This window comes from Malaclemys terrapin, chromosome 3 (genome assembly GCF_027887155.1).
Source record: "Malaclemys terrapin pileata isolate rMalTer1 chromosome 3, rMalTer1.hap1, whole genome shotgun sequence".
NCBI classification, from domain to species: Eukaryota; Metazoa; Chordata; order Testudines; family Emydidae; genus Malaclemys; species Malaclemys terrapin.
Window position 1 is genome coordinate 149,574,991 of NC_071507.1, and position 17,583 is coordinate 149,592,573.

The window sequence follows — 17,583 nt, forward strand, 5'->3', positions numbered from 1 at the left end:
AGAGGAAGACCAAAGACAGGGTAGGCCCACTGCTTAGTGAAGAGGGAGAAACAGTATCAGGAAACTTGGAAATGGCAGAGATGCTTAATGACTTCTTTGTTTCAGTCTTCACCGAGACGTCTGAAGGAATGCCTAACATAGTGAATGCTAATAGGAAGGGGGTAGGTTTAGCAGATAAAATAAAAAAAGAACAAGTTAAAAATCACTTAGGAAAGTTAGATGCCTGCAAGTCACCAGGGCCTGATGAAATGCATCCTAGAATACTCAAGGGGCTAATAGAGGAGGTATCTGAGCCTCTAGCTATTATCTTTGGAAAATCATGGGAGACGGGAGAGATTCCAGAAGAATGGAAAAGGGCAAATATAGTGCCCATCTATAAAAAGAGAAATAAAAACAACCCAGGAAACTACAGACCAGTTAGTTTAACTTCTGTGCCAGGGAAGATAATGGAGCAAGTAATTAAGGAAATCATCTGCAAACACTTGGAAGGTGGTAAGGTGATAGGGAACAGCCAGCATGGCTTTGTAAAGAACAAATCATGTCAAACCAATCTGATAGCTTTCTTTGATAGGATAACAAGTCTTGTGGATAAGGGAGAAGCTGTGGATGTGGTATACCTAGACTTTAGTAAGGCATTTGATATGGTCTCGCATGATATTCTTATCGATAAACTAGGCAAATACAAGTGTAGTGGTAGCTATCATTTACAATGCAAAAGTCTACTTAAAGCCTATTCCAAACAAATAACTTTTTATTTTATAGTTCTCAATATACAATAGTTAGAGTGAAATACCCAATAGGCAAACCCGAGTAATTTAATTTATTGTACTACAGAAAAATTACATCAAGAAATGAACATATAGTGCAGAATCTCACTAAATAACTGGGAGACCCATTGCAAGGTACTTGCTACTTGGCAAAATTAAATAAGCAAAAGAAAACAAATGCAGGAAAAGATTTAGTTTTTGGTGTGCCCCTTGCCAGAGTAGCATTTCAGCATCTCCCCAGTAATTAAAACAAAAAAACAAAACAAAAAAAACAACAAACTACTCTTCCATTGCATGTAGAAGAATTTATTTATTTTTTAAAGAGATGAGTTTGACCTGTGCACACTCACATGCTATTGGAGAAATGCTAAATCAAAGCAGTGGAGTTTGCATTTAGTTCTTACGTCAGGTGAAGTTAGTTTCACATAGGTTTTGAAATTTGGAGAGCCGAGTGCTCATGGGTGCTTAGGGATGGACCAGAAGATAGGACTTCTTCCTATCTCGGGACAGGGAGGTTTCTCATTTCTGCCTGAAGTTCTTGTATTCCTTATATTTATATTTCATAGAATATCAGGGCTGGAAGGGACCTCAGGAGGTCATCTAGTCCAACCCCCTGCTCAAAGCAGGACCAATCCCCAGACAGATTTTTACCCCAGTTCCCTAAGTGGCCCCCTCAAGAATTGAACTCACAACCCTGGGTTTAGCAGGCCAATGCTCAAACCACTGAGCTATCCCCCCCCCTATTTGGTCCAAGGACCCAGATCAGACTGCCCATAGTTGGAAATTGTATGGCTAGGAATAGAATGATTTGACCATTTCCAGATTTTTTTCTCCATGTCAAGAGTCTTTAGCGTACAGCGTAGTGGGAGGAAACGAGGTGAGACAGCACTGGACGTAAGGTCACTCCATGTTTCTATGATGCACACTAGCTGAAGTGACTCTCAGTGATGAGTCACTGGAACTGTCTTAACTAATAAGAGACAAGGGGCAACGTAGCCATGTTGGTCCCACAATAGGAGTGAGAGAGGGTAGGTGAGGTAATATATTTTATTGGACTAACTTCTGTTTATAGAAGGGACTAGCTTTTGAGCTCCACAGAGACCTAACAAAGAGCTTTGTGAAGTTCAAAAGCTTAACCCTTCTACCAATGGAAGTTGGTCCAATAAAAGATACTACCCAGCCTACCTCTCTCTCATTCATATCCTGGGACCAGCATGGCTACACTACCACTTATTAACCAATAACTTCCTACTTATCAACACAAGGCTGAGGTTCAGGTTATGCTTGGTTTGACTTTATATAGGATGGCTATTTATTGACTGGATGTAGTGGTCTTGCGATTTTTTCCCTGCATATGGGGTGAATGGGAACTGACTGCAATGGAAACAATTTAACTATATTATGAACTTCCTGTGGCTGGTGTTTCATATAGCTATTGCTTTCAGTTACAACTTGAATAAGAGTAGAGTCGGAGTATTGTCAGTGAATACCAGCAGTGGTGGTGAGCCGCTGGAACATGAAATACATAGATATCAGCATTTGTGCTCAATTCTTTTGAGACCAGAGCTCAGGCTGAATCTGAGAGTGAGCAGAGTTGATGAAGACTTGCTCTGAAGTAGTGCAAAGTGGTTCTTGTGTGATATGATGTCCTATAGGAGGAGAAATGAAGGAGCATCCCAGCTAGTCCTGGAGATAGGCTTCTGCCTCTTCCAGGCTATGACCAAGAGAGAGTACATTACATTCTGTACCTCAGGGGGATGAATGGGAGATTGTGTGATGGTATAAGCAGTCTTGAATGGTACTTAGTCAAGATGCAGTTAAATATCCAGGGTCAGTTAAATTTTGTCCAGAAAGCCTTCAGCATTTACTAGTAAGTGCTACATAGCACATTTTGTAAGAGTAATGAAAATTTAAAGATCTCACTATGGCACTCTGCTCTTATATTTTGCTGAAAAGGAGAGACCACTTTTATTTATAACTTGCCAACTGTACAGATTAGCAAAGTGCAAATTGAGACTCTTTGCTATAGTTTCCTTAATTTCACTCCAGTCAGTGAAAAAAGAGTTACCTTTTCCGTAACTGGTGTTCTTCGAGATATGTTGCTCATGTCTATTCCACAATAGGTTTGTGTGCTCGCCACGTGCACTGGTGCCGGAAGTTTTTCCCCTAGCAGTACCTATAGGGGGGAGCACCCCCATGACCCCTGGAGTGGCACCTGCCTGGGGCGGTATAAGGGGAGCTGCGCGCTCCCCCCACCCTCAGTTCCTTCTTGCCAGACAACTCCGACAGAGGGGAAGGAGGGTGGGATGTGGAATAGACATGAGCAACACAGTTTCTCGAACCTGTCTGGTGGGAGGGAGGCCCTGTCCAACACTCCGTCCAGGAGTGCCCCGATAGTCTCGTTCCAACGCATAGAGTTTAACGTGAACAGCCCAAATGGGAAGACCGTAAATTGGTAAGGATTCTGTCCCACCACAAAACAGAGCAAGCGCCTGTACCCCTTGGATATGTGGATGTGGAAGTATGCGTCCTGTAGCTCGAGGGCAGCGTACCAGTCCCCGGGATCCAGGGAGGGGATGATGGAGGCCAGGGAGACCATGTGGAACTGGAGCTTCACCATGTGCTGGTTCAGACCCCATAGGTCCAGTATGGGCCTGAGACCCTCTTTGGCCTTTGGGATAAGGAAATAACAGAGTTGTACCCCTTGCCCATGAACTCCTTGGGCACCACCTCTATCACTCCTAATCCTAGGAACCGCCCCACCTCCTTCTCGAGCAGAGCTTCGTGCAAGAGGTCCCCCAGGAGGGACTGGCGTGGGGGGTGGTTGGGCGGGGAGGAGGTAAACTGGAGGGTGTAACCCCAGGAGATGGTGTTGAGGACCCATCGGTCCGAAGTGAGCCGAGACCATTCCGGAAGGAAAGCACACAACCGGTTGGAGAAGGGAAGCTTTATTGGGGTTGGATCCCTGATGAGGACTGGCGGGTTGCCCCAAAGCGTCCCGTCAAAATCGTCTTTTCCCCGCCTGCTTGCCCTTGGAGGGTCCAGGCTGGGGGGCAGGCCAAGACTGCCTATGAGGGCATCTCTTATAGTCCCGTTGTTTTTTATGCTCGGCCTCGTATTCCGGGAGGGTGGCCGGAGTCGGAGTCTGCTGCGGCTTGAACTTAGGTTTTGCTGGAGCCGGGACATAGAGACCCAGGGTCTGGAGGGTTGTGCGGGAGTCCTTCATGCCATGCAGCCTTGTATCTGTTTCCTCTGCGAACAGAGCTTTCCCATCAAACGGGAGATCCTGCATGGACGATTGTGCCTCACTGGAGAGCCCGCAAAGCAGGAGCCATGACACCCGTCTCATGGACATTGTGGAAGCCACTGAACGTGCGGCCATGTCCGCAGCATCTAAGGCAGCCTGCAGGGAAGCCCGAGCTGCCGTTGCCCCTTCCTCCACCAACGCCCTGAACTCCTTATCGTGCTCCTGGAGGGAGACCTCAAATTTCGGCAGGGAACCCCACAGATTAAATTCGTACCGACCCAAGAGGGCCTGATGGTTTGCCACTTGTAACTGGAAGCTCGGTGCTGCTGTGAAGAGGGGGGAAGTCTTGGCCCTCTTGGCATGCCCCGTGGACAGGGAGCAGCGCCGACTGGTCGATGGCACCAGCGTATTGCTGCATACTAATGCCGCAGTGCCCGGTACCGGCTTGGAGCGGCGTGCCGGGATCGGAGTCAGCACCGACTCCATCAGAATGGCTCGGAGCCTAATGTCCCTTTCTCTTTTGTTCCGAGGCTTAAACAATTTGCAAAATCTTGCACCTCTTGCTGATATGGGTTTCTCCCAAGCAGCGCAAACAGTCTGCGTGTGGGTCGCTTCTTGGCACAGAACGCTGACAAGAACCTTACAACTTAAATCCCAGGGCTCAGGGCATGCCCCGGCCCAGGCTCACTGACTAACTAAACTAAGTAGGCTAACTAACTACAGGTACTAAACAAACGAACAGTTCTGGGGACGAGCTACAGCAAAGCTGGAGCAGAGCAGTTCCGACGCACCTTCACTGACGTCAAGAAGGAACTGAGGGTGGGGGGAGCACGCAGCTCTTTTTATACCATGCCAGGCAGGCGCCACTCCAGAGGTCGTGGGGGGGGGGCGCTCCCCCCTACAGGTACTGCTAGGGGAAAAACTTCCTGCACTGGTGTAGGTGGCAAGGATGCACACCTTTTGTGGAATACACATGAGCAATCACTCGAAGAAGAAAAAGGGTATCTAAAATGATATTCATATATCATGTTTAAATAAAACTGATTGTTAACTAAGCAATTACTTATAAACTTAGAAATTCTGTACCTCAGTTTCTTGCTATTTCCCAGCATGTTGAGTCCAATTGAGTTCCCTTTCAAAACTCTAAAACTTCCAGTTTTGCCTCGCCTTGCGTACGTTTTTATGTACTCGCCACTGGTGCCAACAGTTCCTGGTCGACAGCGTAGTGACTGTAATGAGACAATTAAAATGTTTGGTTGAGAGTATACAACTATTAAGTCGTGAAATACTTATATGAATACTCAATGGAATCCATATTTACATTGCCTTTGTACTAGACATTAAGCATCTTAATGTTCTATCTAAAACCTAGTCGTAAGCCATTTCCGACATAAATCCTGTCCCTTGGTCTTCAAACAGTTTTCTCTAACATCTCATAACTCAAACTAAAATTATGTTTCATATAATATTCTATTCAGAACTCTCCTGTCTAAAGTTTTGTCCTAGACAGCATAATTTCAGGAACTACAAAAAATGGAAAGAGAATATGCCATTTATACTGAGAAAATTTTATAATAAATGCAGTTCCTTTAAACCCTGAAATATGTAAATATTAGGAAATAAAACTATTCTGCATTGCCAAGATAATGTCTTTGAGATAACATCAGCATTTCTATTCTTTTTTGCGCGGGGAGAAGGGGGGGAATTACAGATAGCACTTCGCTTTTTGAACTTTGGAAAATATCTTAATAGAGGACTATTCCCTTTCAATTACTGTTAAATTTATCAAGCCTATATTAATATAAACAAATAAATTAAAAAATGTAATGGATGGCTGTTCTAGATTACTAGTTAAATAGTATTGCTATAACCATATACAGCCTATTCCTCATTATCTATATAGCCATTTACTTAATCGTTCATTTGGTCTGATTCACTGGGTTGCATCTCTCGGGTGATTTGGTAGAGAGAAAGACTGTCTTTCTTTGCTACACATACCCACTACTCAAAACACTGAAATTTTCAAGAATTATGAAACTTCTTTCCAACAAAATACTTCAGCACCTGCCATCAAAATCACAAAAGAACACAAGCACCTTTCACTGCTTCCCACCCCCAGATATACACACACACATATATATTCAAAACCAGGAAATACATCAGCGTATGTGGTCAAGAAAGACTAGGAAGTAAATTTGTTTTTCCTTTGCAGAAAGACTAATGTAGTCTTAGACTGGTAGTTGTCTAGAGTTAAAAGTAACCATCAATGCTTATAGTTTCAGAACTCAGAAGAAAGAAAAGATAGTACAGTACAGCAAGCAAGCCCCCCTGGAATTCAGAATGACAAACATAGTACAGGAATGCAACTCAAGATATTTTTGCCGAGTACATCATAGAAAAGCAACACACACACGTTTTTCAATTTTTGTTTTTAATTCAATGGGATTACTATACAACTTTGTTTAAAATTTTAATGTGTGTTTTAATGGATGAATATATAAAATACTTACCTTCCTTTCTTCACTGGGACTGAAGGACCCATCACTCTCATCTATGCTGAGCAGTTTTGCCTCACTAAACAGTCAGAGAAAAATATGGGTATACTGTAATACAGCAAAATGGCAGCAAAATAGTCTTAAAACCATACTGTAACTGAAAGCCTGTCTACACAGATGGTTTAAAAATACACAAAAATCTATTTTTTTAAAACAGACCTCCGGAAAAAAACAAACATTACAATGGTCAGTGTAATAAGCAAGCAATATTATGTTAGATTTGTTTGGAGATTAACATTAAGTGAATGCACAAAGAAAAACTACAAACAGGAAATGAGAATAAAATAAAGTTACCAGCAATTCAAAATATTGTACTGTTAACAAAACTTGAATATTTAAAAGGGGCCAATCTAATGCCCATGGGGTTACATAAATGGTTATGCTATGCAGAAAGCTTTAGTATATGAGATGTTTACACAACAGGAAAGTTATGCTAACTTTTGGATCTCCAAGCATTTGTGAAGTTATAATTCACATAAAATGGAGACCAAGGCACAATAAAGTCCTAAAATTTATCCTGTAAGCAGAACATTAATTTGTCCACGGGCAGAAGAGTATGATTAAATTACTGTCAAACTCACTATGCAAGTTTCACTTCAGGATGCAAGTTTAAATACCTTTACATTTTTATGATGTAAACTTCCACCAAAACAGACCAGTCTAACTTTGAGAGATATTCAATTTAATAGTAAATCAATGGCACAAGTTAGGATATGGCTCTGGAGAACTCTTAAGTCTGGATTCTCCAGATGAAAAGAGTACAGAAATATGTACCCTATATGCCAGTGATACCACAATGAAAAAGTTGTATGAATGTAGAGAAATGGGGGTTGGGGAAAAACAGGTATGAAGTTCATAAGATACTGATCTTCTAAGACCTTTCTGCTGCATCTCTGTAATTAGACAAAAAGACCTTAGGGAGATTAGAGCAGAATTTCAAAATATGCCATTGAAGGTTTCCCTTCAAGTTACAATTCTTCCTAGGTAGAATGAAGAACAAAGGATCCAATCCTAAGGAACGGACTCCAATAACTATGCAAATAAATTTCTCGAAGCAAGACAGTGCATATAGTTAGGTTTGGTATGGGTATGAATTGTGCAAACTTTTTCTCCATATTGAAAGCAAGCTAGTTACTAATCAATGTTAGTGTATTCTAGCTTCAATTATGGAATCAGAACTTTTCTAAAGATACCATGGCAAAAAGAAAAACTATTTTCAATTATACAGTCACAACAAGGGAAGAAAGGGGTTCAATATTTTTGACGGAATCTTTGTAGATTTGAAAACCTTCACATACTGCATTTTTATTTGCTTTTCAAGGATAGGAATTCACTCTCTCAAAGAGTTCTGTTGCACTTCCCTAGATCTGCAATAAGAAGAGAGATGGTACAGTTCGTGAAAAATGTGCAAGAGTAGCTACATACAGGAAGGACCTCGGTTGTTGGAAGACCAAAACCTATAGAAGAAATAAATGTAATATAGTCCAGTGAACATGCAACTGGATTGAGATTCAGGAGACAGATGATATATCTAGCTCTCTCACTGGCCTGCTGTGTAACCCTGGTCAAGTAATTTTGCCTCTCGTTTCCCTTCCCACTCTTGGTTAATCTTTTCTTTTTAGACTTCAGCTCTTCAGGATAGGAATTGTCTTACTGCCTGCATAGTGTCTATCACAATGGGGACCCTAGATATTACTGTATTATAAACACAACAGAAGAGTACGAGCAAAAAAAATAAGGGGGGGGGGGACTATAATGAACAAAGCCCCAAATCAACAAAAAGTCTCAAAAGGATAAATTAAATTGAATAGGAATACATCTTCTGATGCTCATAACTTTTGAGGAATAAAAGTAATGACAGGGATCAGAAAAATGTATTGTGATTGGATTATCTTAAAGAACACATTTGTTTTAAGTTTGTTCAAAAGAATACAAAGTACATATGCCTTAGATAAACTAAAATGTAATGTTTAAAAAAAATATTCGTATCCAGAGGTTTACATGCTCCATAAATACCAGATGCCTATATAATGTGATTCAAAGATGGTCAATAAAAATAGGGGGGGGACCCTGTATCACACTTTATCTGCATAGAGGAAATGTTTGTTTGTTTTTTAAAAGGAGAGAGAGAGACAGAACGTCAGAGGAATATGGTTGTTGTGGCGCTTTTATGACTCAACCAACATTTTTGAAACAAAGTAGGTATTCTCTTTTCAAAAGAAATTAGATTTCTACTAATTAAACCAAACTAGGATATACTCTTGGTAGGTCTCAATCAGTAGCTACTTAAAAATTGAAGAAATTTAAAATAAACTCAAATTGTATCCATTACCAATACACAATTTGTTTTAAAACAAAATAGTTTAGAATATTAGACTTCTTGCAAGGAGGATATGTGTATTAAATTCTAGAGACTGAATACAAATTCCATTTGTTTATAAACAATGAGATTTAGAGAAAAGCCATAATTCAAATAAAGGAGTGCTCAATTTTACCATCATCCAAAAACTTTACACAAAGATAGGGTTAATGATTAGTATTAAATTTACCCTCCAAAAAGCTGCAAGCAGTCATATGTAATGTGTGTCCAGATCACACTTCAACCAAACTGAAATTTAACCTTGCTGAAAATCATTCTGCAGAAAACTAAGAGGTTGTTATTATTGCCTATTAAAAGATCCAGAGAAGAATCATTTCACAAGAAATTTCAAATATGTTAATAAACAGCATATAAAGATGCCTTCTCTAGAATTCAAGTGAAATGATGATAGCTCTATGAATTAATTGATCTTTGGTAGAAAAAAAAGTGACATTACTAATTCATCACAAAATTCTGGAGATTAAAAAACCAGAATCTTGTCATAAAGTGACTGCTTTAAACAAGATTCTCAACCAATTTATGGGGCAAGCTAAACATTTTACTAACAGATAATACACAAAGAACCAGCAGGTATATGTGAGGAAGTGAATAAAAGGAATAATCTAGGATTAGAAAACTGAAAGGAATGCCATCTGACTACATTATCCATCCAGTCTGGAATACAGGGAAGCAAATACTTATCCTCCCAAAATTAACAGAGAGGGCTTTTTAAACCTCTTATAAAAGATCTTTAGAGACTAATAAACCAGATATTAGAAAAACTTGCAAATTATATGAAAAAAGCCAACCCTCTCATATTTCAGTTTTTTTATAATGAGATATTTGAGCAGAAAGAAAACAGTCTTCACCATAAGAAGTATGAAAATCAGCAGAACCTTGGGCTATTATAAACATACCAATAAATTATAAACATGTAAAGACAGACTGGTAGGCCTCTCACAGATGTGCTTAATGTGGTATTAAAAGGGGAATCAATACCAGCTTCTTTTCAACAGTTTGCAGTAACTTATTTCTAAATCTGGAAAGGACCTTAGTGCATGCTCATAACATTTCTTTATTAAACTTACACACAAAGAATATGGTCAAGGTATGTCTGATCAACATCAAAATATTGCCAAGCTACAAGGGAAACTAAGTAGGATTTATATATAGTGGCTATTAGGTTAAGAATGTTATACTGGGCCCTGTTCAAGAAGAACCCTCTCAACTTCTCTTATTAGTGTGGAGGAAAAGGCATTTGACAGGGTATGGTGGCATTAAAAACCAAGTCAATGCCCTGGGCACAGACCTGCAGTTTATTCAATGGATAGAAACATCACATTTACATCCCCACGCAACAACTGATATGCACCTCTACCCCGATATAACGCGACCTGATATAACACGAATTCTGATATAACGCGGTAAAGCAATTCCCCCGGGGGGACGGAACTGCACACTTCGGCGGATCAAAGCAAGTTCGATATAACCCGGTTTCACATATAACGTGGTAAGATTTTTTGGCTCCCAAGAACAGCGTTATATCGAGGTAGAGGTGTAATGTAAATGGATACAGTTCGAATACTTTTTCTCTCTACCAAGGACACAATGCAAAGATACTATAACCACTTTTCCAGAGCAATGAAATCACCTATATATATGTGCATCTAGAAAAAAAAAAAAAGTACTGGAGAACAAAATGCAAATGTGTCTTATTTATTTCTGACCTATATCAAAAATATGCTATATGACAAAAAGAACAAGGCATACTCGTGGCACCTTAGAGACTAAAATTTATTTGGGCATAAGCTTTCGTGGGCTAAAACCCACTTCATCAGATGCATGCAGTGGGAAAATACAGTAGGAAGATATATATATATATATATATTATATATATATATATATATATATACACACACACACACACACAGAGGGAGAGAGCATGAAAAAAATGGGTGAGACTAATCAATTAAGGTGGGCTATTAGCAGGAGAAAAAAAATTTTTGTAGTTATAATCAGGATGGCCCATTTCAAACAGTTGACAAAAAGATGAGAGTAACAGTAGGGGGAAAATTAGTATGGGGAAACAGTTTTTAGTCTGTGTAATAACCCATCCACTCCCAGTCTTTATTCAAGCCTAATTTAATGGTGTCCAATTTGCAAATTAATTCCAATTCTGCAGTTTCTCGTTGGAATCTGTTTTTGAAGTTTTTTTTGTTAAAGAACTGCAACTTTTAGGTCTGTAATTGAGTGTCCAGGGAGGTTGAAGTGTTCTCCGACTGGTTTTTGAATGTTATAATTCTTGACGTCTGATTTGTGTCCATTTTTTTTTTTTGCGTTGAGACTGTCTGATTTGGCCAATGTACAGTAACTCCTCGCTTAACGTTGTAGTTATGTTCCTGAAAAATGCGACTAAGTGAAACGATGTTAAGCGAATCCAATTTCCCCATAAGAATTAATATAAATAGAGGGGGTTAGGTTCCAGGGAAATTTTTTTCACCAGACAAAAAAAAAAAACTATATATTATATAGATATACAGTATACATTTTAAACAAAGAATTTAATACTGTTCACTGCTATGATGATTGTGAAGCTTGGTTCAGGTGGTGAAGAGGGAGGGATATTTCCCAGGGAATGCCTTGCTGCTAAATGATGAACTAGCACTCAGCTGAGCCCTCAAGGGTTAACACGTTGTTGTTAATGTAGCCTCTCACACAAGGCAGGGGAGACAGCATAGGAGACAGAGACAGACACACACATTGTGGGGGATGGGAGGGGGAGAGAGGGGAGAGAGAGAGAGAGAGATGCACACTGACTCTTTAAGTAAGCTGACCCACTCTTAAGTGCATTGGCTTTTTAAGTGGATCAGGAAGTTGAGACAGCAGCTGTTGCCCCAAGCTCTCTCTGTCTCTCTCCATCCGTGTCCCCTCCCTCCGCTATATGGAGAAGGGGTAAGTGGGGTGCAGGAGCGGGAGGAAGGAGACACCCTGATATTAGCCCCCCCCCTTTTCCCCCTGCACAGCAAGCAGGAGTCTCTGGGAGCAGCTCCAAGGCAGAGGGCAGGAGCAGCACATGGTGGGGGGGGGGGGGGAGAGGGAAGACAGCTGAACTGCCTTGATAGCATACTGGGTAGTTACAGCACAGGGAACTTCGGGGAGCAGGGAGCGGATGGGGGGCTGCCGGTCCACCCTGGTTACAAGCCCCCACCAGCTAGCTGCAACCGGCTGCTCTTCCTGCAAGCAGTGGACAAAGCAGGCGGCTGACAAACGACATTAGAAGGGACCATTGCACAACTTTAAATGAGTATGTTCCCTAATTGATCAGCAACGTAACAATGAAACAACGTTAACTGGGATGACTTTAAGTGAGAAGTTACTGTAAATGGCAGAGGGGCATTGCTGGCACATATCACATTGGTAAATGTGCAGGTGAACAAGCCGCTGATAAGATTAGGTCCTATGATGCTGTCCCTTGAATAGATATGTGGACAGAGTTGGCAACGGGCTTTGTTGCAAGGAGAGGTTCCTGGGTTAGTGTTTTTGTTGTGTGGTTGCTGGTGAGTATTTGCGTCAGGTTAGGGGGCTGTCTGTAACTAACTCTGAGCTCCCTAATAAAGAGAGACAGTGGTTGAGGTAATATATTTTTATTGGACCAACTTCTATTGTTGGCGAAACAAGTTTTCAAGCTACAGAGTTCTTCTCTGGTCTGGGAAAGGTAGTCAGGGTCACAACTAAACACAAGGTGGAACAGACCATTTAGCTCAAGCAATTAACACTATTTAAGGGACCACTCAAGGTCAAGTGGCACTTAACACCCCTGTACCCATGGGGGGAGAAATGGAGGGAGGAGGGTTGGTGGGTTACAGATAGTTGTAACAAGCCATAAATGCAGTGTCGTTATTAAGACCATGATTTTTAGTGTTGAGCACAGTTATGAATCTAAGCTTCCAAGCTCATCTTTTGAAAGTGTTGTACAGGTTTCCCCTAGGATTAAACTGATCAGACATACAGTGATCGCTTTGAGGGGGAAAAAATAAAGTTGTATTTAAAATTATTTCGAAAACTAAAGCAAATCTAGAGAGCTAGGAAGGACAGTTACTGTCAAATTGAATATTTTCCAGAGATTTCTCTCCAAAACTTTGTCAACATTTGTAACAAATAAAAATGTATTAGACAAGCATAACATACTAATAAGTTGTTAAAGGGGATAAACATCATTAAATGAAAGCCGCAATACCATTTTGACAAAAATAAGGGAGGTAGGGATTAAAGAAAAAGGTGGAACAGATAGATGAACACAGACTTAACATGGACAACTAGAAGTAGTTTAGAAAAAAGGCAGACTCTTAAGTCTATATAGTCACCCTTGAATCAGTACAACTTTAAAATTCTGGGATAACATACAGTAAACTTAGCTTCCCTTTCCATATCTGCTATGATTTCCACAGAGAGAAGTTTAGTAGGACAGAAACAGACTTCAAAAGAGAAACAGCAGAACTAAAATTCATTTGCAAATTCAACACCATTAATCTGGGCTTGAATAGGGACTGGGAGTGGCTGGCTCACTACAGAAGCAGCTTTTCCTCTCCTGGAATTGACACCTCCTCATCTATTATTGGGAGTGGACTACATCCACCCTGATTGAATTGGCCCTGTCAACACTGGTTCTCCACTTGTGAAGTAACTCCCTGCTCTCCATGTGTCATATATAATGCCTGCATCTGTAACTTTCACTCTATGCATCCGAAGAAGTGAGGTTTTTACTCACGAAAGCTTATGCCCAAATAAATCTGTTAGTCTTTAAGGTGCCACCAGACTCCTTGTTGTTTTTAAAAAAAGATAGTCGCAATTAATTGCAGTTTTAATCAAACTGTTAAACAATAGAATACCAATTTAAATTTATTATACAAGTACTGTAGCGCAATCTCTATCATGAAAGTGCAACTTACAAATATAATGGTTTTTATTTTTTACATAACTGCACTCAAAAATAAAATAGTGTAAAACTTTAAAGCCTACAAGTTGAAGCATGAAAGGGCATACCAATGTTTAGCATATCTGGCATGTAAATACCTTGCAATGCCAGTTACAATAGTGCCATGTGAACGCCTGTTCTCACTTTTAGAAGAAGCAGGCATTATCTTCTGTAAACAAACAAACTTGTTTGTCTTTGCGATTGGCTGAACAAGAAGTATGACTGAATGGAGTTGTATATGTGAACTGAAAAATACCATTTATTTTATCTTTTTTACAGTGCAAATATTTGTAATTAAAATATAAAGTGAGCACTTTACACTTAATATTCTGTGTTGTAATTGAAATCAATATATTTGAAAATGTAGAAAAACACAAAAATATTTATAATAAATTTTAATTGGTATTCTATTGTTTACAGTGTGACTAAAACAGCAATTAATCACAACTGATTTTTAATTTGTTTTGCAATTGACAGCCCTAACATTTAGATTTTATTCTGAGCTCAAGATCAGGGAGGTTAAGATATGGGATGTAGGAAGTAGGTGGGTCATAGATTCGTAGTATTTTTATTTCTTTTTCTTCACAAAAAATAAATACAGAAATTAAAAACAAGCTTAACAACCTTCAACTACTTTTGTATTTACATTTGAAGAATTATATTCTATGTAGCTTAGGTTTCCATCAGCAGCTACATATGTAAGATGCAGATAAAACTCAAACTCCTAGCTATGGGGAAAAGCAGAAATAGAAAGATGGTTTCTATCAAAGAATTTTTTAACACAATGAACCTTGTATACAGCTATATCTTTATAAAAATAGACTATATGCAAAAAAAGGAAGAGGAATAGGAAAAATACAGTTACAATACTCAATAGCTTCTATATGTTATACAAAAGAGAAGAAAACTAGGTGGTTATGAATCAGTGGTATCAAACCTGTGAAAAATTCATAAACAAAAATCTGCAAACATGTTAGATCATCACTGATCCAAATAAAAGCTGAGTCCTGTAGTATATGAAAATATAAGACAATACTTACACTGCTATCTGTTGGACCTATTTTATGGGAATGTACAACCATTCAGAAATACTGGTTTAAATTAGAGAACAGATTCACTATGAAAGCATGTGCTACCCAATGACTCTTCAGAGATTTTACCGGGACTACCACTAAATACAAGTCTCATTCTATGTTGAGAAGTCATCTTTTGAAGCAGCCAAAGGCTAGTAGGAAATTATTGGAAGAAAAAATCATCTCCTGGTGTATCATCTTCATTTTCCAAGAGGAGTAAAAAGCAAAACTAAACAGCCAGCATAAAATAAAAAAAATCCAACCAAACAATACTTCACACTAAAATAAAATAAAATAAATTAAACTATTAAAACTGGCAATTTAAAAAACAAAGTTTTAAATAGGACAGTAAGGAAATTAATTAAGAATGTATTATTTTTGTGAAACCTAAGTGAGACCCTTTAATGAAGGCTCTTCTAAATTACTGACAAACCTCCATTTCAACGAGGGGATCTCAATGCTTGCCATTCAATGTACATAGTATTTCTAGTAACTTAATATACTGTGTGTGTTAAGCATGCATACCGTGGGGGAAGGAGGAGATTGTTTTCTTGTATTTGCTTCCCTCATAGCTTCTTCTACCTGATTTTGTCCTTCCACAGAATTCTGCCACTATTGATATTCTTGGGTCTTTCAATCCAAGAGACTCTACATCTATTTTAAAATGAGATTTGAAAATATCTCCCCTCTCTAGTTAAATTTGGCACTTAAAACAAGAATTCAACCTCTTTTGCTAGGCATAAAAATAGAATAGCATCGTCAAAATTACAGCATTTTAAAAAATTAACTAAAAACTAACAGATTTGCTCCTAAATTCTCTGAAATTCAGAGAGGGAGTCCTTTAAGAAATTTAGCAAGCTACTGTTGAATTTTTAGACCCCACTGAATGATCTTAAAAACAAAACCAGACCATTTATCCACACAGTTAAAACTCTCTGAAGTTTTGTATAGTGGGTACATTTGGGGAGAAAAAAGGATGAATTATCATATTTATTGAAGATCAGATTTTGCTGTTTAATTCATAAATGAAAGCTTATTATTCTTCAGCAAGACTGACACAATCTCCTTCAAAAGGTTCCATGAAAATTTCCCTCCTCCAAAATGATTGTCATCTCCTTTTGGCCTTAATGGGACTGAGAATGGAGGCATTTTTGGAAAGGCAACCTTTCACCTACTCCTCAGAGTGTTCCTCTCCCCATACAGCATAGAGGATTATCACCTTGCGGAGTGCAGGTTGGCTTCACTCCCTTTGGGAGCAATAGGAAGAGTGCCCAGTTTGAAAGAGGGAGATTCTTCATGAGTTTCTCTAAAGCAGAAGATTTTATTCTTCATCTTATACATTAACTTTCATTTTAAAATCCAAAGGACCACTAGTCCTAAATATTTCTTTTTAAAAAGCTACGCTATCCACCAGATATACTAAACCGCAATTTAAAAGTCATACTATATATCTTCAAATAATTAGAAATATCATGAGATCATTCTCTGATTTCTCATTTACCGTTCATGTATGAACCTTGTAATCATTTTTGGAAACCAAGAAATTTCCCAGACAAAAAGCTACATTAAGTTTGAGAAAACATATCAGTAATTTAGAGTAAAATATGTGGGAAAGATGAGATAATTATTAAAAAAAAAACCATCAAGTATTACAAACCAAACAGGTATGAAAGTGCACAGTTAGGGAACAAAGACAACCTCTCCCGTGTTTAACAACATGGAGTTGAGGGGAGAATCTGGTTTTGTTTTTTAAAGCCAGTTTAATCTAACCTGAGACTACAAACACTAAAGTGCTTTAATCATAATTATATGGTTATTGCAGAAAGGCACTATAGGGCAGAGCTAGGATTGTTTAGGTATCCTAACTGCGTGTGTCTTTACCTTACCTTTTATTTAAATTTAACCGTCAATTCTGAATTTCCTGAATTCGTATTGTTTGTTTTGGGGATAATTACAACATCTCTGCCAATTATTTTACCTAAATTACTGATATCTTAACTCTATTTGAATGTATTTTTTTGTCTAGGAATAATTAAGAATGACAGGTTCTTCCAAAATAGATTTTTCTTAAATTAGTATTAAATTATTGAAGAGAAAGTTAAGGATCTAATTTTCTACAAACACGAATATATACTACAATTTATTATTAATTTATAAAAAATTAGGTTTCTATAATTAAGCGCTTTTACGTTCAATAACCTAGATAAAAATATCCTTACTCTTTCTCTGCATCTCCTTCACTTTCTTCTGCGTGATCAAAGCTCCAATTATTTTTATAACCTCCATCTCTCTTGGATTGTGATCTATTCAAAGCTGAAATGAAAACAAGTTAAAATAAGTCTTGATTTCAAGCCAGGTCACTAATCAATTCAAACTAGAAGGGTAAAATAACATGGTACTATATCCCGGATATTTAGTTAATATAATCATTCAAGTATCATTTGACAAAATAAGGTTAGTGATTGCAGCACAAGCTTATTTTTAGAATGTGCACAACTATATACTAAAGTCTTTCAGCATGTTGATTAAACTAACACTGGAACATGAGATTCAAAGTGAAAAAGCATTGTGTTTCTGTGAGTAGCTGCACACTTTTGACACCACACA

At 38.7% G+C, this 17,583-nt stretch overlaps 1 protein-coding gene across 4 annotated transcripts in view; it reads right to left on the minus strand.

Annotated features, from left to right (window-relative positions):
* SENP6 (SUMO specific peptidase 6) overlaps nt 1-17,583 on the minus strand; it is a 150,288-nt gene that overhangs the window by 112,449 nt on the left and 20,256 nt on the right. For 3 of the 4 annotated variants that reach the window (XM_054022714.1, XM_054022715.1, XM_054022716.1), the window contains exons 2-4: nt 17,196-17,289; nt 6,525-6,588; nt 5,101-5,243 (exon numbers count right to left, since the gene is read on the minus strand). In XM_054022714.1, coding sequence (XP_053878689.1) covers nt 5,101-5,243; nt 6,525-6,588; nt 17,196-17,289 — 301 coding nt within the window. Of the gene's footprint in view, nt 1-5,100; nt 5,244-6,524; nt 6,589-17,195; nt 17,290-17,583 lie in introns of those variants that run through there. The other variant, XM_054022717.1, reaches the window with a different exon arrangement.